The following is a 25,793-nucleotide window of genomic DNA, read 5'->3' as shown; positions in this document are numbered from 1 at the left end:
CATCAATTCAATAAAGCCAAAGACCCCCTCATCAATTTCAGCTTCTCAATTCCTATTTCCAAAACTGCAAAGTCCTACCTTGGTGCCCCTAACTGCCATGATAAAAGCCAAATTTACTCCAACAATTAGTTTTGGCTCAGTGGCCTTTCTGGGGAAGCTTGGGGCCTCTCTCAATTCTGCACAAAGCAAAGCATTTTGCATAATTTTTCGCAAAGCACTGCTCCTGCAAGTGAGGCTGGAGTTGGCCTACTAAATCAACAATTAGTACAACATGCTTCTCTACTTTAGTACATGTCATTATTAAGGCTAGCCGACAGGTCCACTGTGCTTCCTGAAATATGGGAAGAAATCCAAATGGCAACTTCAAAAACAAATAGCTGGGCTCAGGCTTTTGTTTTGGCTATGGAGGCCCTTGAGGCAAACGATTTATGGGAAGCAACACTGTTGCATGCCCTCTTCAAAACATGTTTAAACAAGCAAATACAGAAGATGTAATCATTCAGGGACAAGAAACATTTTACCACACTCCCACCATAAACTCTACACCCCCACACCACACCACACAGCCCACACCTTGCACCCCACACACCAAATCCCCAACCCACAGCCTACCCACCACACACCACACCCCTACTCCACACCCTCACACCACACCACACAACCTACACACCTCACACCATAACCCCACTCCACACCCTACACAACACACCACACACCACATACCACTCACCACATCCTACACAGCACACCACACACCCTACACACCACACCCCACAGCCCACACCTTGCACCCCACACACCACATCCCCAACCCACAGCCTACACACCACACCCCTACTCCACACCCTACACACCACACCACACAACCCACACACCTCACACCATACCCCCACTCCACACCATACACCCCACACCCCACACCCCACACCCAACACACCACACACCACTCACCACATCCTAAGCAGCACACTGCACACCCTACACACCACAGCCCCACACCACACTCTACGCACTACACTGCACAAGCTAAACACCACACTCCACACCCAACACACCATACCTGACACCATACACACTCCACTCCACACACCACACTCCACACCCTACACATCACACTGTACACCCTACACACCACACTCCCACTCCACACCATACACACAACACACAATACATCACACCCTACACACCACACACCACATCCTACGCACCACACCCTACATACACACACTATATCATACAGGCCACACCATACACACCAAACGCCACTCCCAACATACCACACACCACTCCCAACATACCACACCCCACACCCTACACACCACACACCACACACCACATCCCCACTCCACCTCCTACACACCACACACCATACCCCACCCCCCACACCCCTTACCCCACATCCTACATACCACACACCACACCCCACAACCTACACCCTACACCCTGTACCCTACACACCACACCCCACACCCTTCACACCACACCCCTACTCCACACCCTGCACACCACACCCCACACACCATACCACACACCCCTTACCCCACATCCTTCACACCACACCCCACAACCTACACACATCACACCATACTTCCACTCCACACCATATAGGCCACACCCTACATACCACACACTATACCATACACACCACACCAAATCCTACACACCAAAAACCACACTCTACATCCCACACACCACTCAGTACATACCACACACAACACCCTACACACCACACCCTACACACCACACTGTACACCCTACACACCACACGCCCACTCCATACCCTACATACAACACACCACACATCACACCCTACACACCACACACCATACCCTACACACCACACCCTATACCCCACGCCCCACACCACACCCTACACACAACACACCACATCCCTACTCTACCCCTACACACCACACACAACACCCACACCATACACACCACACACCACCACTCCACACCTTAAACACCACACCCTATACCCCACGCCCAACACCCCACACTCTACACACCACACTCCACACACCATACTCCACACCTTACACACCACACCCACACACCACACCCTACACACCACACTACACCCTACACACCACACTCCCACTTGACAACCTACACACAACACATCACACCCTACACACCACACACCACACCCTACTTACACACACTGTACCCTACAGACCACACCCTACACACCAAACACCACACCCTACATACCACACACCACTCCCTACATACCACACACCACACCCTACACTCCACACCCCACACTCTGTACCGTACACACCACACCATACACCCTACACACCACACACCGCATCCCTACTCCACACCCTACACACCACACCCTACACACCACACCCCATACCCCATACCGCACTTCCTACACACCACACCCCAAAACCTACACACACCACACCTCCACTCCACACCATATATGCCACACACCACACCCTACATACCACACACTACACACCACACCAAACCCTACACACCAAACACCACACCCTACATAACACACACCACTCCCTACATACCACACACAACACCCTACACACCACAAAACACACCCTACACACCACACACCACATCCCTACTCCATCCCTATACACCACACAGCACCCCCACACCATACACACACCACAACACCACTCCACACCCTAAACACCACACCCTACACACCACAATCCACACCCTACACCCTACACCCTACACATCACACCCGACAACCTACACACAGCATATCACACCCTCACTCCACACCCTATACCCCACACCCTACACACCACACACTACACCCTACACTCTCACTCCACACTGTATATGCCACACACCACTCTCTACACACCATGTACCACACACCACATCCTACACACCCACCCCACACACCACATCCCATACCCCACACCCCACAACCTACACACCACACAGTTGCTCCAAACTCTACACACCACATCCTACACACCACACACCACAACCTACACACCCCACAACCTACCCACCCTGACCACAAACACCACACACCACACTCCACACACTACACCCCCACCCTACACACTACACGCTACAACCCTCACACCACACCCCACACACCACATACCACACACCACACCTTACACTCTACACACCACACCCCACAATGAGTCTGGTCATGCACTGAGGAGCATGCCCCCACTCAGCTCTTCACCCCCTTAGCAACTTGAGGGGCAGGTCAAAAAAGACTACATTTCAGGGCCCCTGAACGTGCACTCTAGAGTCATGTTATCTACTGGAGCAGAGGGGATGTCTGTATGTTCAAACCAGCAAGCACGCCCCCCTGCCACGTTGGATGCAGGCCCAGAACATGACATCAGAGGACTGCCCAAAGGCTGCAGTCCTGCTATGGAAGAGGGGTGGGGGGTTCTATGTGCATCGAGCACCCGCCGCCCCCAGCTCCTTCACCGGACCTCCTTGGCATCACATGTGCAGATCACAAATGATGATGTCAGCACGTCCCTCCACTTGCACAATAGTTTTTTGTTCCTCCTTGGAGCAGAGGGTAGCGGTGTACCCAAACTAAGGAGTACGTCACACATTTTTAACTGAGACCCCCTCCCAACCCCCCACCCCTTTACCTGAGCCCCTTGGCATCACGTGTGCAGATCACAAAAGATGACTTCAGCAGACCCCTCCACTTGCACAACAGCCTCTTGTTCTGCCCTTGAACAGGGATAAGTGTCTGCAGATAGATGATGCCACCTGCCCGAGGCACCCGACATTGTTAATTCAAGGGTCCTCTTACGCGCCCCGCGTGGGAAGCTTTAGCACGCCCTGGCAAAGCTGTCACATGAGCCTGTGCGCCCCAGAGGCACGATGGTGATCCCTCCCTGGCAGGGACACTGAGGGAGGCCTCTCTGCTGCTGCCCTGGAGGGGGTGGTAAGTTATAAATACAGGCAGTGCCATCCTCACCCATCAGCGTGAGCCATCCCTCTTGCCCTGTCGTCACGCACAGATTGCTGCGGGTCACGCGCTCTCACGCACAATGCTAAGGATACTCACTCTGTCCGTGCTGCTGGGCCTGGTGCTGGCAGACAGTGCTGAACAAGGTAAGTGACCTTTAGGAAACTGACATAAAAAAAACACGTCTAAACCCTGAAGGCATCAGGGCGCTTCACAAAGTCATTAATGCAGGGTGGAGTGACAGGGGGGTGCGACTGGTGCAGCCGCACTGGGCTCTGACCTGGAAGGGGGGCGCTATTGACAAAGGTGGCTGCCTAGTTGAGCAGTAACTTTCTATTTTAAAACACTTGCTGGTGGGTCTAGCTTTCAGGCAGCAATAAAAATATCAAGATAATGTGATTAATGTTTCTGCTAGAGAGGAGATGGGACTTTTGTCTAGGGGCAGCTTTGACTTTCCATAAAGTAGTGCAGAGGGTTAATGTGCCTGCTGCAAAGAACAGATCAGTATGTCAAGTGGATAGCTGAGTAGATTAGTAAAACCAGCCTTTACCAGGGCTTTAAAACAAATGAAATGTATGTGAGAGAGGGGCTACAGAGGGATCAGGGGCACTTTTGCGGGGTACTAGTGAGGGAATCCGGAGGTCATGGGGGGGTCAAAAAAGATGGTTGCACTGGGCCCCACCAGTGCTAAAGCTGGCCCTGCATTTATGTGTATGTGTGGGAGTACCACAGGCTCACTCTTACAGGAGGTGCCCCTGGGCACCAGTTGTTTGCTTCCCTCGGGCACTTTGGCATTGCTGAAGGGGTGCAGATGCGTGCGTTGCCCATTCTGTAATATGGGTCATATCAGCCTAAGTATGTACCCGTGCAATCTGCAGGAGAGATTCCCTCATTTGCATGGGGATGTGGCCCAGGAACAGGGGGGACCCTTTGTGATGGTGCCTGTGAGGCATCTCAGCAGGCACACTGACTGACTGCAGCATAGACCTGGTGCAGTCTCAATGCACCTCCTGAGGGCGCCCCATGGCGGAGGGGACAGGGTTCCTGGGACCAGCACAGGTATCACACTGCAGGAGGTGTCATCGCTGACTGCACCTACCTGGGGGGTGGGGGGGTCCTGCCCTCCACTTTAAACTGAGCCCAGGCCTCCGGTTGCAAGGGGGCGGCTCAGGGCCTTTAACTAGCTGGTCTGTCTCCCACTGATGCACTCTTTGACTGTCGGTGTGTCTTTGTGTAGTGCCTCTGAAAAGCTCGGTGACAGTAATACCACACACGGTCCCAGTCTGTGCCGGCCACACCCACTTAAGGGTGCACAGCAGTGCAGAGTAGGACAAAGTTCCCTATATGCATGGACACTGCAATTATGTGATTGTGCGGCAGCGTCGATTTTTGCATGATTATAGATTTGCTGCATTTGCCACATAATCCACTATTTGCCGCATAATCTGCAGATTGTAACAAAAAACATTTTGTAACTCAAACAGTTCGAAACTTACTAAAAATGCAGAGTCACATGTTGCCAGACTGTAGGAGCCCCTTTGCAAAGCTAGACTGGTCACCTTTATGTTGCTTAGTGCTATATGTGGGTGTTAAAGTGGTACTAATGAGGTGTTACCAATGCCCACTGTTACTAAGCTGAACTATTATGAAATAACGAAGTCATACTAAACAACATGTGCCGCATTATGCCGCATAATTTGACTTTTCTTGCAGCATAATTTACTCAACCGTGCCGCATAAATTGGCCCTTTCCTGCGCATTATTTCACTGACCCTTATATGTAAAGTGACCCCCAATGAGTTCTACTTCAGGTGACCATAAAACCCTTTGTGAAATGACCTCATCCGCGCTATGTGAGGGAGACACATTATCATCACTGACAGCCTCACTGGGCCGTGCACCTCTGGTACATCAGAGCTGCACACCGACCCAGGGGAAATCCCAGCTGGCCAGCTGTAAATGGGCTCTACATGATCCAGCTGCCAGCAAATGTGTATTAACAGGGCACCACCAGGTCTGGCTTGGGAAGAGGGGTTAATGAGTTTACTGATGCCTACTAGTGCCTGCTTAACCCAGGGTACCTTTCCACATGGATTTGTGGCCACACTGCACCTTTCCACAATGATAGAGTTGTGGTCTCAGGGGACCTTTCCACAATGATAGAGTTGTGGTCTCAGGGGACCTTTCCACAATGATAGAGTTGTGGTCTCAGGGGACCTTTCCACAATGAGAATTGTGGCCTCTTGGTATTCCTAAACAATGATAGATTTGTGGACTCAGGGTGCCTTTCCACAATGATAGAGTAGTGGTCTCAGAGTACCCTTCCACAATAATAGATTTGTGGTCTCAGGGGAACTTTCCACAATGATAGAGTTGTGGCCTCGGGGTAATCTTTCCACAATGATAGATTTGTGGTCTCAGGGAACCTTTCCACAATGATAGATTTGTGGTCTCAGGGGACCTTTCCACAATGATAGAGTTGTGGCCTCAGGGGCCATTTCCACAATGTTAGAGTTGTGGGCTCAGGGTCCATTCCTACAATGATAGATTTGCGGTCTCAGGGTACCTTTCCCCAATGATAGATTTGTGGTTTCAGGGTGCTTTCTTACAATGATAGAATGGTGGTCTCATGTTACTTTCAAACAATCTTTGATATTTGGTCTCAGGGTACTTTCTTACAATGATATAATTGTGGTCTCACTGTACTTTTATACAATGATAGATTTGTGGTCTCAGTGTACTCTTATACAATGATAGATTTGTGCTCTCAGGGTACTTTCATACGATGATAATATGTGGTCTCAGGCTGCGTTTACTTAATGCTAAATATGAGATGTCAGGATACGTTTATACAATGATAGATTTGTGGTCTCAGGGTGCGTTTATATAATGATAGAATTGTGGTCTCAGGGTACTTTCTACAATGATAGATTTGCTGTTCAGGGTACCTTTCCCCAATGATAGATTTGTGGTTTCAGGGTAATTTTATGCAAAGATAGATTTGTGGTTTCAGGGTACTCTTATACAGTGATAGGTTTGTGGTCATAGGGTACTGTTATGCAAAGAAAGATTTGTGGTTTCAGGGTACTTTTATCCAATGATGGATTTCTGCTCTGAGGGTACTTTTACACAATGATAGATTAGTGGTCTCAGGGTATTCTTAAACAATGAGAGATTTGTGGTCTCAGGGTACTTTCATACAATGATAGATTTGTGGTCTCAGGGTACTTTTATAACACTAGATTTGTGGTCTCAGTGTACTCTTAGACAATGTTAGATGTGTGGCCTTAGGGTACTTTTATGCAAATATAGATTTGTGGTTTCAGGGTACTTTCTTACAATGATAGAATGGTGGTCTCATGTTACTTTCAAACAATCTTTCATTTGTGGTCTCAGGGTACTTTCTTACAATGATATAATTGTGGTCTCACTGTACTTTTATACAATGATAGATTTGTGGTCTCAGTGTACTCTTATACAATGATAGATTTGTGCTCTGAGGGTACTTTCATGCGATGATAATATGTGGTCTCAGGCTGAGTTTACATAATGCTAAATATGAGATGTCAGGATACGTTTATACAATGATAGATTTGTGGTCTCAGGGTGCGTTTATATAATGGTAGAATTTTGGTTTCAGGGTACTTTATAGAATGATAGATTTGTGGTCTAAGGGTACTTTTATATAATGCTAGATTTGTGGTCTCATTGTACTCTCATACAATGATAGATTTTTGGTCTCAGGGTACTTTCTTACAATGATAGATTTGTGGTTTCAGGGTAATTTTATGCAAAGATAGATTTATGGTTTCAGAGTACTTTCATACAATGATAGATTTTTGGTCTCAGGGTACTTTCTTACAATGATAGATTTGTGGTTTCAGGGTAATTTTATGCAAAGATAGATTTATGGTTTCAGAGTACTTTTATGCAAAGATAGATTTGTGGTTTCAGAGTACTTTTATGCAAAGATAGATTTGTGGTTTCAGGGTACTTTTATCCAATGATGGATTTCTGGTCTGAGGGTACTTTTACACAATGAAAGATTAGTGGTCTCAGGGTATTCTTAAACAATTATAGATTTGTGGTCTCAAGGTACATTTATAAAATGCTAAATTTGTGGTCAGTGTACTCTTAGACAATGGTAGATCTGTGGTCTTAGGGTACTTTTATGCAAAGATAGATTTGTGGTCTCAGGGTATTTTTATACAATGATACATTTCTGGTCTCAGGGTACTTTTACACAATGATAGATTTGTGGTCTTACTGTACGTTTATGCGATGATAGATTTGTGGTTTCAGGGTATTTATCTACAATGATAGATTTCTGGTCTGAGGGTACTTTTACACATATATAGATTTATGGTCTCAGGGTACCTTCGTATGATAGATTTCTGGGCCCAGGCTACGGTTACAGGATAGATTTGTGGTATTAGTGTACATTTATGCGATGATAGATTTGTGGTCTCGGGGAACTTTTAAACAATTATAGATTTGTCTTTTCAGGGAACTTTTAAACAATGATTGATTTGTGGTATCGTGAACAGTTAAACAATGATATGTTTGTTGCCTCAGGGTACTTTTACACAATGATAGATTTGTGGTCTGAGAGTATTTTTAAACAATTGTAGATTTTTGGTTTCAGGGTACTTTCATACAATGGTAGATTCGTGATCTCAGGGTACATTCTTACAATGATAGAATTGTGGTCTCAGGGTACTTTCATACAGTGATAGATTTGTAGTCTCAGGGTACATTCATACAATGATAGATGTGTGGTCTCTGGGTACTTTCATACAGTGATAGATTTGTGGTCTCAGGGTACATTCATACAATGATAGATGTGTGGTCTCAGGGCACTTTCTTACGGTGATAGAATTGTGGTCTCAGGGTACTTTATAGAACGATAGATGTGTGGTCTCAGGGTACTTTCATACAATGATAGATTCGTGGTCTCAGGGTACTTTCTTACAATGATAGATTGTGGTCTCAGGGTACTTTCTTACAATGATAGATTGTGGTCTCAGGTTACTTTCATACAGTGATAGGATTGTGGCCTCAGGGTACTTTCATACAATGATAGATGTGTGGTCTCAGGGCACTTTCTTACAGTGATAGAATTGTGGTCTCAGGGTACTTTATAGAATGATAGATGTGTGGTCTCAGGGTACTTTCATACGATGATAATATGTGGTCTCAGGCTGCGTTTATATAATGATAGAATTGTGGTCTCAGGGTACTTTATAGAATGATAGATTTGTGGTCTAATGGTACTTTTATATAATGCTAGATTTGTGGTGTCAGTGTACTCCTATAGAATGATAAATGTGTGGTCTGAGGGTACTTTCGTACAATGATATATTTGTGGTCTCAGTGTACTTTTGTACAATGATAGATTTGTGGCCTCGGGGTACTGTTATAGAATGCTAGGTTTGTGGCCTCAGGGTACTCTTATGGAATGATAGATTTGTGGCCTCGGGGTATTTTTATACTAGGATAGATTTGTGGTCTCTGGGTAATTTTAAACAATGATAGATTTGTGTACTTGTATGCAATGATAGATTTGTAGTCTCAGGGTACTTTTATAGAATGATAGATTTGTGGTCTCAGGGTACTCTCATACAATGATATATTTGTGGTCTCAGGGTACTTTTATAGAATGATAGATTTGTGGTCTCAGGGTACTCTCATACAATGATATATTTGTGGTCTCAGGGTACTTTAATAGAATGATAGATTTGTGTTCTCAGGGGTCTTTTTTATACGATGATTGATTTGTGGTTTCAGTGTACTTTTATGGAATGATTGATTTGTGGTCTCAGGGTACTTTTATATGTTGCTAGGTTTATGGTCTCAGTGTACTCTTATAGAATGACAGATTTTTGGTCTCTGGGTAGTTTTTCAAAAAGATCGATTTGTGGTATTTTCATAGAGTGATAGATTTGTGGTCTCAGGGTACTTTTATACAATGATAGATTTGTGGTTTTAAGATACGCTTATAGAAAGATAGATTTGGGGTCTTAAGATACGCTTATAGAATGATAGATTGAGTCTCAGGGTACATTCATACAATGATAGATGTGTGGTGTCAGGGTACTTTCATACAGTGATAGATTTGTGGTCTCAGGGTACATTCATACAATGATAGATGTGTGGTCTCAGGGCACTTTCTTACGGTGACAGAATTGTGGTCTCAGGGTACTTTATAGAATGATAGATGTGTGGTCTCAGGGTACTTTCATACAATGATAGATTCGTGGTCTCAGGGTACTTTCTTACAATGATAGATTGTGGTCTCAGGGTACTTTCTTACAATGATAGATTGTGGTCTCAGGGTACTTTCATACAGTGATAGGTTTGTGGCCTCAGGGTACTTTCATACAATGATAGATGTGTGGTCTCAGGGCACTTTCTTACAGTGATAGAATTGTGGTCTCAGGGTACTTTATAGAATGATAGATGTGTGGTCTCAGGGTACTTTCATACGATGATAATATGTGGTCTCAGGCTGCGTTTATATAATGATAGAATTGTGGTCTCAGGGTACTTTATAGAATGATAGATTGGTGGTCTAATGGTACTTTTATATAATGCTAGATTTGTGGTGTCAGTGTACTCCTATAGAATGATAAATGTGTGGTCTGAGGGTACTTTCGTACAATGATATATTTGTGGTCTCAGTGTACTTTTGTACAATGATAGATTTGTGGCCTCGGGGTACTGTTATAGAATGCTAGGTTTGTGGCCTCAGGGTACTCTTATGGAATGATAGATTTGTGGCCTCGGGGTATTTTTATACTAGGATAGATTTGTGGTCTCTGGGTAATTTTAAACAATGATAGATTTGTGTACTTGTATGCAATGATAGATTTGTAGTCTCAGGGTACTTTTATAGAATGATAGATTTGTGGTCTCAGGGTACTCTCATACAATGATATATTTGTGGTCTCAGGGTACTTTTATAGAATGATAGATTTGTGGTCGCAGGGTACTCTCATACTATGATATATTTGTGGTCTCAGGGTACTTTAATAGAATGATAGATTTGTGTTCTCAGGGGTCTTTTTTATACGATGATTGATTTGTGGTTTCAGTGTACTTTTATGGAATGATTGATTTGTGGTCTCAGGGTACTTTTATATGTTGCTAGGTTTATGGTCTCAGTGTACTCTTATAGAATGACAGATTTTTGGTCTCTGGGTAGTTTTTCAAAAAGATCGATTTGTGGTATTTTCATAGAGTGATAGATTTGTGGTCTCAGGGTACTTTTATAGAATGATAGATTGTGGTTTTAAGATACGCTTATAGAAAGATAGATTTGGGGTCTTAAGATACGCTTATAGAATGATAGATTTGTGGTCTTAGGGTACGCTTATAGAATGATAGATTTGTGGTCTTAGGGTACGCTTATAGAATGATAGATTTGTGGTCTTAGGGTACGATTATAGAATGATAGATTTGTGGTCTCATGTTACTTTTATACAATGATAGATTTGTGGTCTCGGGGTACTTTTATACAATGATAGATTTGTGATCTCAGGGTACGCTTATAGAATGATAGATTTGTGGTCTCAGGGTCACTATATTTACGTCAGAAATAAACGCTAGTTACAAGGCAGTGTGGTCTTAAGGGTTTTTGAGGGACCTGGGCAAGAGATACTTTGCGCCCCCCTTGAATTTCATTACTCCGTTCTGTACAAGGTGTAGCCCACAAGATGCCAACAAACGTTTGGAAACAGGTTTCGAGGATGAAAGAGTTGAAGTGCGTCTGGCCAGGGACCCCGGAAACCCTTGGGGTGACTCTGGGAAGGAGGGAGAGAGAGAGGAGGGGGCCGGATACAGAGAGCCGGAGGTGAGCTGGAGAGGGATGACGTTTACTCCCACAGGGGCCCCTGGAAGGTGGGGCCCTTGGCAGTCACTCGCTTGGCCCACACCTTAACCATCTCTGCACACGGGCTACGCGTGCACTGACATGAAGCTCACTCCAAGGCCCCGTGAGAAGTGCCCGCTGGTTCCCTCTGTAAAGTGTGTGCCCTTGGACTCTGTGGGCACCTCTCAGTGTAAGCAGCGCCCCCCCTGGTGCGACCAGTGTGCACCAGGCAGCCTCTGCCTGCAGAGGGAGTCATTCCACAGTCAGTCCCTCTGGTGATTTGTATTTCGTCTTCATAAAATGCCGTATTGTGGGCACTGATTTATTGAGAAGTCAAACCATTTTATCAAAAATATAACTGTACTGAGAACAAGAGGGTGATGGTGAAAGTGGAGGCAGGGCAGAGAAAGGGTGTGGGCGGAGGCTGGGGGGACAGACGGGCTGTACCAGGAGGCGGGGGGGACAGACGGGCTGTACCAGGAGGCGGGGGGGACAGACGGGCTGTACCAGGAGGCGGGGGGGACAGACGGGCTGCACCAGGAGGCGGGGGGGACAGACGGGCTGCACCAGGAGGCGGGGGGGACAGACGGGCTGTACCAGGAGGCGGGGGGGACAGACGGGCTGCACCAGGAGGCGGGGGGACAGACGGGCTGCACCAGGAGGCGGGGGGGACAGACGGGCTGTACCAGGAGGCGGGGGGACAGACGGGCTGTACCAGGAGGCGGGGGGGACAGACGGGCTGCACCAGGAGGCGGGGGGGACAGACGGGCTGCACCAGGAGGCGGGGGGGACAGACGGGCTGTACCAGGAGGCGGGGGGGACAGACGGGCTGCACCAGGAGGCGGGGGGGACAGACGGGCTGCACCAGGAGGCGGGGGGGACAGACGGGCTGTACCAGGAGGCGGGGGGGACAGACGGGCTGCACCAGGAGGCGGGGGGGACAGACGGGCTGCACCAGGAGGCGGGGGGGACAGACGGGCTGCACCAGGAGGCGGGGGGGACAGACGGGCTGTACCAGGAGGCGGGGGGACAGACGGGCTGCACCAGGAGGCGGGGGGGACAGACGGGCTGCACCAGGAGGCGGGGGGGACACGCTGAATGGGTAACGAGTGGGGTCAGAATGGATACGGCTTGCCCAGGAATAGGGGCTCAGAATGAACAAACGCCTTTACTGGGCCCAGAGTGAGAAGACGCACAGGCACCAGCCAGTAGCTGTGCCAGGTTGGCAATGGGCGCAGGGGGCGTGGCCAGACTGAGCAGTGGCAAGGGCAGACTAGGGAGGCAAGGGCTGGGAATGGGCGCAGGGGGCGTGGCCAGTGGCAAGGGTAGAGTAGGGAGGACAAGGGTTGGGAATGAGAACATGGGGCGGGCCAGTGGCAAGGGTAGACTGGGGAAGACCAGGGTTGGGAATGGGCACAGGGGGCGTGGCCAGTGACAAGGGTATACCAGGGAGGGCAAGGGTTGGGAATGGGCACAGGGGGCGTGGCCAGTGGCAAGGGTAGACCAGGGAGGGCAAGGGTTGGGAATGGGCACAGGGTGGCGTGGCCAGTGGCAAGGGTAGACCAGGGAGGGCAAGGGTTGGGAATGGGCACAGGGGGCGTGGCCAGTGGCAAGGGTAGACTAGGGAGGACAAGGGTTGGGAATGGGCACAGGGGGCGTGGCCAGACTGAGCAGTGGCAAGGGCAGACTAGGGAGGCAAGGGCTGGGAATGGGCACAGGGGGCGTGGCTAGTACGCAGTGGCAAGGGTAGACTAGGGAAGACCAGGGTTGGGAATGGGCACAGGGGGCGTGGCCATTGGAAAGGGTAGAGTAGGGAGTGCAAGGGTTGGGAATATGCACAGGGGCGGGCCAGTGGCAAGGGTAAACTAGGGAGGACAAGGGTTGGGAATGGGCACAGGGGGCATGGCCATTGGCAAGGGTAGAGTAGGGAGTGCAAGCGTCGGGAATGGGCACAGGGGGCGGGCCAGTGGCAAGGGTAGACTGGGGAAGACCAGGGTTGGGAATGCGTGCAGGGGGGCGGGGCCAGTGGCAAGGGTAGACTGGGGAAGACCAGGGTTGGGAATGGGCACAGGGGGCGTGGCCAGTGGCAAGGGTAGACCAGGGAGGGCAAGTGTTGGGAATGGGCATAGAGGGCGTGGCCAGTGGCAAGGGGGGGCGTGGCCAGTGGCAAGGGTAGACCAGGGAGGGCAAGGGTTGGGAATGGGCACAGGGGGCGTGGTCAGTGGCAAGGGTAGACCAGGGAGGGAAAGGGTTGGGAATGGGCACAGGGGGCGTGGCCTGTGGCAAGGGTAGACCAGGGAGGGCAAGGGTTGGGAATGGGCACAGGGGGCGTGGCCAGTGGCAAGGGTAGACCAGGGAGGGCAAGGTTTGGGAGGAGTAAATGCAGATGAACAAGTGACCAGCTGAGGGTAAGGGACTGTGGATTACGGTTGGTGCATCGGAGTGAGGAGTGAATGATGGACTCCACAAGGGCTTGTGCTTATTATTTCATCTGCCCTCCCAGGAGCTGAGCACAAACAACAACGTGGTGCAAACGGGGCCTGCAAAGGTCACTTGGAAGGAGAGACACATTCTCACAGGACACGCAGTGTTATTAATCGTACGCTGAGCCCTACGGGGGATAAAAGGGAGAGCACGAAAGAAACACACCAAGGGCTATATTTATACTTTTTGACGCAAAACTGCGCTAACGGAGTTTTGCGTCAAAAAAATTTGCGCCGGCTAACGCCATTCTGAAGCGCCATGCGGGCGCCGTATTTAATCAATGACGTTAGCCGGCGTTAGCCGGCGGCGCTGCCTGGTGTGCGTGGAAAAAACGACGTACACCAACCAGGCAGCGCCGGCGTAGGGGGATATGGGGCTTGGGCGTCAAGAAATGGGGCAAGTCAGGTTGAGGCAATTTTTTCGCCTCAACCCGATTTGCGCCATTTTTTTTCACTCCCAACCCCCATAGAAATGACTCCTGTCTTAGCAAAGACAGGAGTCATGCCCCCTTGCCCAATGGCCATGCCCAGGGGACTTATGTCCCCTGGGCATGGTCATTGGGCATAGTAGCATGTAGGGGGGCACAAATCAGGCCCCCCTATGCCACAATAAAAATTAAAAAAAAAACACTTACCTGAACTTACCTCAATGTCCCTGGGATGGGTCCCTCCATCCTTGGGCGTCCTCCTGGGGTGGGCAAGGGTGACAGGGGGGGTCCCTGGGGGCATGGGAGGGCACCTCTGGGCTCCTTCAGAGCCCACAGGTCCCTTAACGCCTGCCTTTTGCAGGCGCTAAAAAACGGCGCAAAAGCGGCCGTACGTCATTTTTTTGACCCGCCCACTCCCGGGCGTGAATTTTGCCCGGGAGTATAAATCCGCCGCACATGCCTCGGAGTCGATTTTTTAGACGTGAACGCCTACCTTGCATCTCATTAACGCAAAGTAGGTGTCCACGCTAAAAAATGACGCAAACTCCATGGACTTTGGCGCTAGACGCGTCTAATGCCAAAGTATAAATATGGAGTTAGTTTTGCGTCGAAATTGCGTCAAAAAAAACGACGCAATTCCGGCGCAAACGGAGTATAAATATGCCCCCAAGTGCAAAATATCGTCTATATTCAAGTTTTCCAAATAATGATGATTCAAACCGTAACAATGGCTGCTCCATCAAGTGAAAAAGTGCAAAAAAGATGCTCTTGCAAAGTGATGTGATCAATATTCATAAATGAAAGAATGGGATATGATTTCCAGTGCAAGCAACTGCACAGTCTGAGCTGAAGCCGCCCACTCAGTGTCCTCCTGACACAGCTCATGTTTAATCAATCACAATCCTCCTGAGGGAATGAATGCTCTCTCCGCTTTGCTTTTCTAACCTGCGCAGGTTTTTATTCTTTTTGTGCAAAACTCTGTGTGAATGCACAGAAGGGTGACGTCACGCTCCTATCAGCCTAATTAAACAAAAAAGACCGTAAAATGTTTTCTAATGCGTACAAACCCAACTGCGGGACAGGGTAATTGTTGCTTAATGACACTTGAGGGGCCCCTGCACGGTGCATGGAGGAGTCCCCCCTCTCTAGACTCACTCAGGAGCTCTCAGGTCCGGGTAGTGTGCTGAGGGCGGCCCTCGAGCTCAGGGGCCCTCCACTCCGCAGGGGGAAGCGGGGATCTTTGTTACACCACTGCAGAGTCCTCAAACAGGTTTGCGCCTCCACAGGGAATCAGCATTTGAAAGGGCACTAGGCGGCCATTCCTTTCAAACAGTGGCCCCCATGAGAGGTATCAATCTTTTGCAATTGAATTCTGGTTATAAAATATTGAGGGCTGCTCCGCAAAGACCTCCTGCACTCGTGGAGGGCAGGGGGGCTGCGCAGTCGTGGTGGGATCTCCACGTGGCAGTTTCTCATTGTGGAGATCCCCCAAGAGTGTGGAGACCCCCCACAACTGCGGAGCCTCCACCATGAGTGCGAGGCTCTTTGTTATTAGGGCCTTGAATTTTGACTCATTTCCCAGTTGGGGTGCTAAGCTATTCACAAAAGGAAATGCGTACAGATCGGACCCCTTCCCGTTTGCAAATGTTAAAGAAAAGTTTGTTGGTTAGTAGGTGGTCCAGGGAATGATGTCTTGTATTAAACACTGATCGCAGGAAACTAGACACAAATTGTGACCAGTAATGATGTGACCAGTGTGGAGCTTTGTGAACCCAGCCTACGTTTTAAAAGGTTGGTTCACAAAATTCTCATTCAGAACAGGTCACACTATGACCTACCTTGTAAATTACAAAAGCATATAGGCAGCAATGACTACCTCAGTTGCACATTCCTCCAATTTTATCGGATTGTAATGTTAATACATACGGTGCTCTAAGCACTATATCACACCTGCTGCCAAAATGTGTAAACTGGAACCAAACAACAGGCCGGTAAATATCAAAACAAAATAACAGTGGGGCGCACAAATCTACATTGCTATGGATCCAATTCAATCCATTTGTACAGTAATCAAATCATCCATTGCAAATTATTCAAGGACATCTGAGTGTTAATCACTATTTCCTTTACATGTCAAAAATAATTACAAATATTTTATTTACATTGTTTTTCTTCACATTTTCCTTTTGTTTACATTATTTATATCAAAATGTACTTCTCCAATACCACCATCATTTCAATAGTATAAGCCCATTTCCTAAAAAGATGTTCATAGCCAATTATTGTAAATTTCAGTCCAATCAGTTGTAGATTACATCCTCAGCCCGATTAGTTGAAGATACAGCCTTGTAAATTATACCTTCTCCAGTTGGTTGACATCAGAGAGATGGTGGCCTACTGGGTTCAGCAAACCACCATGTTTGTGATCACAGTTAAAAAAGTTAACTTTTTTTTTTAAGTACAGCCTTTTTCATTTAAGGAAGCAAGAAAAGTTCACTTTTAATAAAAAGCTTGGACTTGATGCACAAAACACGGATTGCAAAATACTGATTAAAAAGTGCAACCAGTATTATAGAACTAGTGTGCAGTTTTTCATACAGACCTAGGAACTCATAGTTCAATGTGCTTTAATCCCTTTTGGCGTGGGTAATGATGTGACCCAACCCAAGAATAATAATGAAGTAAGTTACAAACTAAGACTTACTCCTATTGGATGCCATCCCAGCGATGGTGGTTTGCTGAGGTCAGCGGACCAGCATGACTGATTACAATTGAATGAAGAAACTTTATTTAAACTAAACTTAAGGATACAAGACTGCATTTACAAAGAAAGGTTTACTTTTTCTAAAATGTTTGTTGGAGATTTGTCAGTCGGTTCTCTGGGGCATTGCCTATTCCTAAACAAACCTCTTTTTTGTAAATTCACAATGGGGAAGGGGTCACATGGTGACCCCTTGTTTGTAAATGGCTTACCACACCAATTCAGAGGTCAGTATATTTGTAATATTTTGCAGGTTTTGGTTGCCTAAAGAATTGATATTTGGAAGGGACGCTTACAACACATCCCTTGTGAAGCTGCAAACAGATTCCTAAAATAGGATTTGTACAAATTAAAATAAGTTTTCAGAGTTGCAAACAGTCCCATTCGCTGTATGTGACAGAAAAATAACTTCTGTTTCTTTCACTTGGAAGCAGCGGGGTGACGGAGGTCCATTCAAAGACCTGTCCATTGGCCAAGTTCTTTGGAATTCAAGGGATGGACATGTTCCCCTGTGGGCTGATTGCTTGGAAGGCAAGCTACGTACTTTGGCCCATATTTATACTCTGTTTGCACCGGATTTGCGTCATTTTTTTTTTACGCAAATCCCGCATAAACTTAACCCCATATTTATATTTCGGTGCTAGACATGTCTAGCGCCAAAATATTGGAGTTAACGTCATTTTTTGCATGTGGAAAACTACCTTGCGTCAATGAGATGCAAGGTAGGCATTCCCGGGCAAAAAATGCCTCAAAGGTCCTAGCGCCTTATTTATCCTCCTGTGCAAAAATCACGCACAGGAGGAGGGGTACCTTAAATAATGGTGCTAAGCCTGCTTAGCGTCATTATTTAACGTCTGGGTATGGGCAGGTGTTAGGGGACCTGTAGGCACATTTCCATGGTCGGAGACCATTGAAATTGCCCACAGGTGCCCTTCCCTGTCCCCAGGGACACCCCCACGCACCCCTACCCACACCAGGTGGTCACCCACGGACGGGGGACCCATCCAAAGGTAAGTCTGGGTAGGTATTATTTTTTTTTCTGTTCAACGCCGCTCGGGGGCCCTGACTTGGGGCCACCTGCACAGCGCTGGCCCCAATGGCTATGCCCAGGGGTGGTGGGCATGGCTCCTGTCTTTTCTAAGACAGGAGCCATGTCCATGGGACTTGTGCGCCCGAAAATGGTGCTACACTGCTTAGAGGCAATTTTTTTGGCTCTAAACAGTGAAGCGCCATAATTTGGTGCACAATCCCCGTTTCCCCCTACGCCTCCCAGGCCCTGTTAGCGTCCTTCCCAAGGACGCTAACAGGGCCTTAAATATGGTGCCCGGCCAGTGTTTAGGAATGGCGCTAGCCAGCGTTAATCATTTTGCCGCAAACTTGCGCTAACGCAGGTTTGCAGCAAAAAGTATACATCTGCCCCTTAGATTGGAGATTTAGAAGTCCCCACTGTAGTTGAATAAACATCACACATCTATTCTTTATTTTTTTAAAGGTGTAGTGGAGTTGGCTTAATGTGGCCATATTGCACCCTAAATAGGGGAATCTCAGATTTTAAAATTCTCTTAAAGTTCATGTGCTTCAGTTACTGGTTCGACACGCTCAGATTAAGGGGCTAAATGTTAGTGGGAAGGGTAACTCCATCGCAGTGGTGAGGGAGTACCCTTTCTGACAATGTGATGGTCCAAACATCTCTTTGAGGGTCGGCGGACCTTCAGTGAATAGATGGTAAAGACTGCCCTCTCTCCAACGCCTATATGTACCGCTGATGGCCGATGGAATAAGGGCTGATGTCGGGTATTTGGCCATGTGTCCACCTGCCATATTTAGGTTGGGTGGACACATGGCTAGTTTTCACTGCTCGTTATATCCATGATAAAAGTGGTGGTAAGGGGCAGTGAAAACCTTTAAGTGGCCCCCATGCCATGGAAGAATGCCCCCATGATGAGGAGGGTTGACAAAAGTTGTACGTTTGATGTACGGCTCCAACATGTTGACAGAGCGATCCGTCAAACTTACAATGTATTTCCAGCAACCGCCATGATGGTGGCTCCTGGAAATGCTAGCGATGTCCGCAGGGGCAGAAAATGTCATTACTCTATCTGCCAATAATGAAGTCAGCCTCTCAGTATTTAAAGGTGTAGTGCAGTGTATCTGAAGGGAGTTAGGTACCGCCTGGATTCCTGCAACCTGATTTCTATAAAGTTACTGAAAACAGTAGAGTCTATCTCTGAAAGACCTATCTTGACCCATTGCCCCAATTGGAAGGCTTTGTAGATGTTTTGCTAAGTAATCAGTTTATAAATCCATACATGGATGCATACATACTTACATACATACAAGAGCACGCTCTACCTCGTGTCACTGGCCAGTTCCCCCAGCCCATCACATCACCAGCCCACCTGATACTCATGAGGTTCGTTCACAACCTCGACAAGGGGGGATCTGGGGAGGTTGGATCCAACTGCTGAATGCCATTGATGGTTCTACTTCCGCTCTTTCAGGTACCAGCGAGGCGAAGCCACATAGGGGCGAGTGCCCAGGTGTGAATGAAGTCACCGAATGTCAACTAATTCCAGATGGCGACAAGCAAAAGTGCAAGCCCTGTGAAAATGACCGAGATTGCGACGGCAGCTTCAAGTGTTGCTCATTTTCTGGGCAAAACAAATGCCTGCTCCCAATATTCAGTGAGTAATTTTTCAACTCCTCCCTGACTGAGGAATATGATTTAATAAAGAGAAGGTCATTGTACCCCCAGTTGGAACCCCTGTTCATGCAGCCCTGATAATATCACAGAGCACATGGGCCTGCTGAGAGGTCAGAAGATCTCAGCAGTAGTCCCTGCTGAAGGTGCTAGCCAGGGAACAACACACAAGGTTCACTATGTACTTTCCTCTGTGATGAGAACTGGAAAGTGACTTGATAGGTCAAAGGCTCAGAGGCCCTAGTGCATGATAGGATATTAAACCTTCGGCTTCCCTACTTATGAAAGAACTTTACCCTTAGAAGGCAGCTTAGTAATAGGACAAAAGTTCTGAAAGTTCTTGAGATCTAGTGATGCTTGTGCACCTTGGAAGACCTCTAGGCCAGACTTCACAACCCAGAGCTAGATTCACAGGATCAGTGGATAGGACCAGGAAGGTGAGAAGCTGTTCTGGTTACTAGAGTATTTGGATGAGATCCCACAACATTGGCAGTTAGGAGATCTGGAAGGAGTGTACACATGAGATTCCCCAAGATTGCCTCCAAAAAGTCCCAGAACATGTTTGCGCTACATGTCCGAGCCACCGTTCGAGCGATGTGTCAGTTTTGATGCCATTGTGTCTGATCAAGGGGAACTGACAGAGGCCTGGTGTCAACAGAGGCAGGGTGGAGAGGGAGAAGGGCGTGGGCAATGAGGGCGTACGAGGGGCACACAATGGCAGAGAGCTCGAGAAAATAAAGCAAAAACACAGTGAACAATATGAAGTGATAGATGGTGGTACCCGGAATAGAAGAGAGCTTGAGGCACATACAGTGAAGAAGTGAAGACAGGAGGAAAGGATATCCTTGCTGTTCGAGCTGCCAATTTGGGACGGTACAGCAGGAAATTAGGAGCACAGTTGTGAAAAAGAGGAGGCTGGTTCCCCTGTAGCAGGACCAGTTACAGGGAGGGATCCAAAGCTTGGGCTTCCCTAAGTCACAGCTGAATGTCATCAGAGGTAAGACAATTAATGGAGCATTCTCTTCAGGGTGTCACCTCACTGAGTGCATAAGAGAGACGAGAGACCCCTGACACCCAAATCTGTGAGCCGCCACCATGACACCCATGTGCCACGCGAGATGAGGTGTTTGAGTGGGATCTACTAGGGGTACACCCCCTCTGACCACAGTGCTCTGTCTATCAGATTCCAATCCATCTCATTCCATCATCTGTTTTTTTGTTTCCTAAGAGAACCCTTGTGAAGAGGACAACGACTGCCCTGAACTACTGACATGCTGTGCGGGGACCTGCACTGACACATGCGAGAAATACTAACTCAACGCCTCACCATGGTACGCGTGACGTCTGCACTTGTGACATGCTACAGAAAAGTAACCTGCCTGATGGTCTGAGAGTTTCCATTTCAATCTCCATCGTTCTTTGCTTGTTGGGGTATCAGAGAAGTGGGCTGCTTTGTGGCTGGGTGTGACTGTTTAGATGGGGCTGTTCTTACTAGAACTGCATAACATACATACTACCTGCCAATAGGAAGACTCTGGAAAAAAGCTTTCTATGCAAGCAAGATCTCGCCTAATTCTCATTTGTTGGTGTTTGCCTGCTTTGCGTTATTTTTTTCAATCTGGTAACGCTTTTCATGTATTTTTTGCTCGCTAAGATGTTGTATGACAATTTTTCTCCAAAAAAAACATGTTAGGTAAGAAAACATTTTGCAGTTTTGCCCACTGGAATCAAGATTAAGAAACCTTTGTATTCATGAGAAAAGGTGACAGGAAGTGTATGGTGGTAGAAGAAACAGCCTAGAGGTGAATTCAAGGCTCAGCATCTTGGTATTCATGAGATAAAGAGACAGGAAGTGTAGGGTGGTAGAAGAAAGAGCCACAACATGAATTCAAGGCTCAGCATCTTGGTATTGATGAGATAAAGAGACAGGAAGTGTAGGGTGGTAGAAGAAAGAGCCACAAGGTGAATTCAAGGCTCAGCATCCTTGGTATTCATGAGATACCAGGCAGGAAGTCAAGTGTGGTGAAAGAAAGGGGCAGGAGGTGGAACCGTGGCCAGATAGCCTTGAAGTTCAGGAGATAAAGAGACAGGAAGTCTAGGGTGGTGGAAGTAAGAGGCATGTGGTGGAAGCAATATTAGGAATCTTAGTATTTATGAGGTACAGAGACAGGAAGTGGAGGGTCGTAGAAGAAAGAGGCACAAGGTGAATTCAAGGCTCAGCATCCTTGGTATTCATGAGATACCGGGCAGGAAGTCAAGTGCAGTGAAAGAAAGAGGCTGGAGGTGGAACTGTGGCCAGACAACCTTGAGGTTCATGAGATAAAGAGACAGGAAGTGTATGGTGGTAGAAGAAAGAGGCACGAGGTGAATTCAAGACTAGGGATCCTTGGTATTTATGAGATACCGGGCAGCAAGTCAAGTGCGGTGACACAAAGAGGCAGGAGGTGGAACTATGGCCAGACAGCCTTGAAGTTCATGAGATAAAGAGACAGGAAGTCTAGGGTGGTGAAAGTAAGAGGCATGTGGTGGAAGCAATATTAGGAATTTTTGTATTTATGAGGTACAGAGACAGGAAGTGTAGGGTGGTGGAAGAAAGAGGCATGTGGTGGAATCATTGCCAGGCAGCCTTTGAATTAATGAGATACAGAGACAGAAAGTGTATGGTGGTGAGATAAAGGAACAGGAGGTGGAACTGTGGCCAGACAGCTTTGAAGTTCATGAGATAAAGAGACAGGAAGTGTAGGATGGTGGGAGAAAGAGGCATGAGGTGGAATCAATATTAGAAATCTTAGTATTTATGAGCTATAGAGACAGGACGTCTAGGGTGGTGGAAGTAAGAGGCATGTGGTGGAATCAATAGTTGGAATCTTAGTATTTATGAGGTACAGAGACAGGAAGTGTAGGGTGGTGGAAGAAAGAGGCATGAGGAGAACTCGAGACTAGGGATCCTCGGTATTTATGAGATACAGAGACAGGAAGTGTAGGATGGTGGAAGAAAGAGGCATGTGGTGGACTCATGGCCAGGCAGCCTTTGAATTAATGAGATACAGAGACAGGAAGTGTATGGTGGTGAGATAAAGGAGCAGGAGGTGGAACTGTGGCCAGACAGCTTTGAAGTTCATGAGATAAAGAGACAGGGAGTGTAGGGTGGTAGAAGAAAGAGGCATGAGGTGAATTCAAGGCTCAGCATCCTTGGTATTCATGAGATACTGGGCAGGAAGTCAGGTACGGTGAAAGAAAGAGGCAGGAAGTGGAACCGTGACCAGACAGCCTTGAAGTTCATGAGATAAAGAGACAGGAAGTGCAGGATGGTGAGAGAAAGATGCAGGAGGTGGAACTGTGGCCAGACAGCCTTGAAGTTCATGAGATATAGAGACAGGAAGTGCAGGATGGTGGGAGAAAGAGGCATGAGGTGGAATCAATATTAGGAATCTTAGCATTTATGAGATAAAGAGACAGGAAGTGTAGGGTGGTAGAAGAAAGAGGCATGAGGTGAATTCAAGGCTCAGCATCCTTCGTATTCATGAGATACAGAGACAGGAAGTGAAGTGCGGTGAACGAAAGAGGCAGGAGGTGGAACCATGGCGAGACAGCCTTGAAGTTCATGAGATAAAGAGACATGACGTGTACGATGGTGGGAGAAAGAGGCATGAGTTGGAATCAATATTAGAAATCTTAGCATTTATGAGATAAAGAGACAGAAAGTGTAGGGTGGTAGAAGAAAGAGGCATGAGGTGAATTCAAGGCTCAGCATCCTTCGTATTCATGAGATACAGAGACAGGAAGTGTATGGTGGTGGGAGAAAGAGGCAGGAGGTGGAACTGTGGCCAGACAGCCTTGAAGTTCATGAGATATAGAGACAGGAAGTGCAGGATGGTGGGAGAAAGAGGCATGTGGTGAAATCATGACCAGGCAACCTTGGAATTAATGAGATACAGAGACAGAAAATGTATGGTGGTGGAAGAAAGAGGCATGTGGTGGAATCATGGCCAACCAGCTTTGGAATTAATGACATAAAGAGACAGGAAGTGTATGGTGGTAGAAGAAAGAGGCATGAGGTAAATTCAAGGCTCGGCATCCTTTGTATTCATGAGATACAGAGACAGGAAGTGTATGGTGGTGGGAGAAAGGGGCAGGAGTTGGAACTGTGGCCAGATAGCTTTGAAGTTCATGTGATAAAGAGACAGGAAGTGCAGGATGGTGGGAGAAAGAGGCATGAGGTGGAATCAATATCAGGAATCTTAGCATTTATGAGCTAAAGAGACAGGACGTCTAGGGTGGTGGAAGTAAGAGGCATGTGGTGGAATCAATATTAGGAATCTTAGTATTTATGAGGTACAGAGACAGGAAGTGTAGTGTGGTAGAAGAAAGTGGCATGAGGAGAACTCAAGACTAGGGATCCTCGGTATTTATAAGATACAGAGACAGGAAGTGTAGGATGGTGGAAGAAAGAGGCATGTGGTGGAATCATGGCCAGGCAGCCTTGGAATTAATGAGATACAGAGACAGGAAGTGTATGGGTGTGGGAGAAAGACGCAGGAGGTGTAACTGTGGCCAGACAGCCTTGAAGTTCCTGAGATAAAGAGACAGGAAGAGTAGAGAAGGGTAATAAAAGAAATAGGCATGTGGTGAACTCAAGTTTAGGAATTCTTCGTATTCTTGTATTGGAAAGAAACTGGAAGTGTAGGGTGGAGGACGACAGAGGCTTCAGGTAGACTCTTCACCAGGCAGCCTTGGTGTTCCTGAGATAGAGACAGGAGGTCTATGGTGGTGTAAGAAAGAATAGGTGTTCTTGGAATTCATGGGATAAAGACGGTGGAAGTCTAGGGTGGTAGAAGAAAGAGGCACGAGGTAGAATTTTAATAGGCAGTTTAGTATTCACTATCCCAGTGTTTGAGAAATGCGCCATTCGAGAGCACCAGCAGAGAGTTGTTAAGTAAAACTTTATTTCTTTACAAACTAAGCACTAGGTGCAGTTGGAGAGGTATAGGTCCTGCCAGTTGCCTCTTAGGGCACAGACCCTATGAAGACAGGGGTCTGAGATATAGGAGCAGGGAATGGATGTTTGTTTCCTGTTGTTAAAGTCAGCATGTGACCAGCACAATCCTCAGTTTATTAACATATATTTTTGGTAATTTGTTGTAATCTCCTGTCCTGTCCAGTCTAGGCTTGTGGAGAAATCGTCGCATTGCTTTAGGACTCTTGAATGCTAAAACACATTAGCTTCCACTTCTCTTTACTCCTCAGGGAAGTCCACCCTCTGCTGACCTGGAGGTTTCTTGATGATTGGGACATCACCAGCTGACACATGAACACCCCTAAAACATGAGCACCTTGAAGAAGAAACTAAGACAAACTATTTCTGAAAGTAGACTTAGAAATAAAGTGTTAGGCCTTTGCTTGTGTCCCTTGTTTTACTCTGTGTGTCCTGCATGTGATGATGGTCAGGGAACGGTTTATGTAAAAAGCTTTTGAAGACTATAAAGAAGCAGCAATTCTAGGAAAGACATAGGCCAAAGCCCGAACAGGCCACCCATGACCAGAGGATCCACTGGGGACAGGTAGATCAGGGAGCTAAACTCTGCAGCACTCTAGTCTTTGAAGCAGAATCAT

At 47.3% G+C, this 25,793-nt stretch overlaps 1 protein-coding gene across 1 annotated transcript; it reads left to right on the top strand.

The window, feature by feature from the left end:
- Positions 1-3,933: 3,933 nt before the first annotated feature.
- LOC138303551 (perlwapin-like) lies at positions 3,934-25,578 on the top strand. Its single transcript, XM_069242793.1, has 4 exons — positions 3,934-4,083; positions 19,981-20,163; positions 21,409-21,511; positions 25,428-25,578. The coding sequence occupies exons 1-3, from the start codon at positions 4,020-4,022 to the stop codon at positions 21,492-21,494; spliced, it is 333 nt and encodes a 110-aa protein (XP_069098894.1). The 5' UTR covers positions 3,934-4,019; the 3' UTR covers positions 21,495-21,511; positions 25,428-25,578.
- Positions 25,579-25,793: the final 215 nt, after the last annotated feature.

The sequence above is a fragment of the Pleurodeles waltl genome, chromosome 7 (assembly GCF_031143425.1).
Source record: "Pleurodeles waltl isolate 20211129_DDA chromosome 7, aPleWal1.hap1.20221129, whole genome shotgun sequence".
Lineage (NCBI taxonomy): Eukaryota > Metazoa > Chordata > Amphibia > Caudata > Salamandridae > Pleurodeles > Pleurodeles waltl.
Note: the sequence above shows the minus strand (reverse complement) of the source record. Positions and strands in the feature narration are given on the sequence as shown.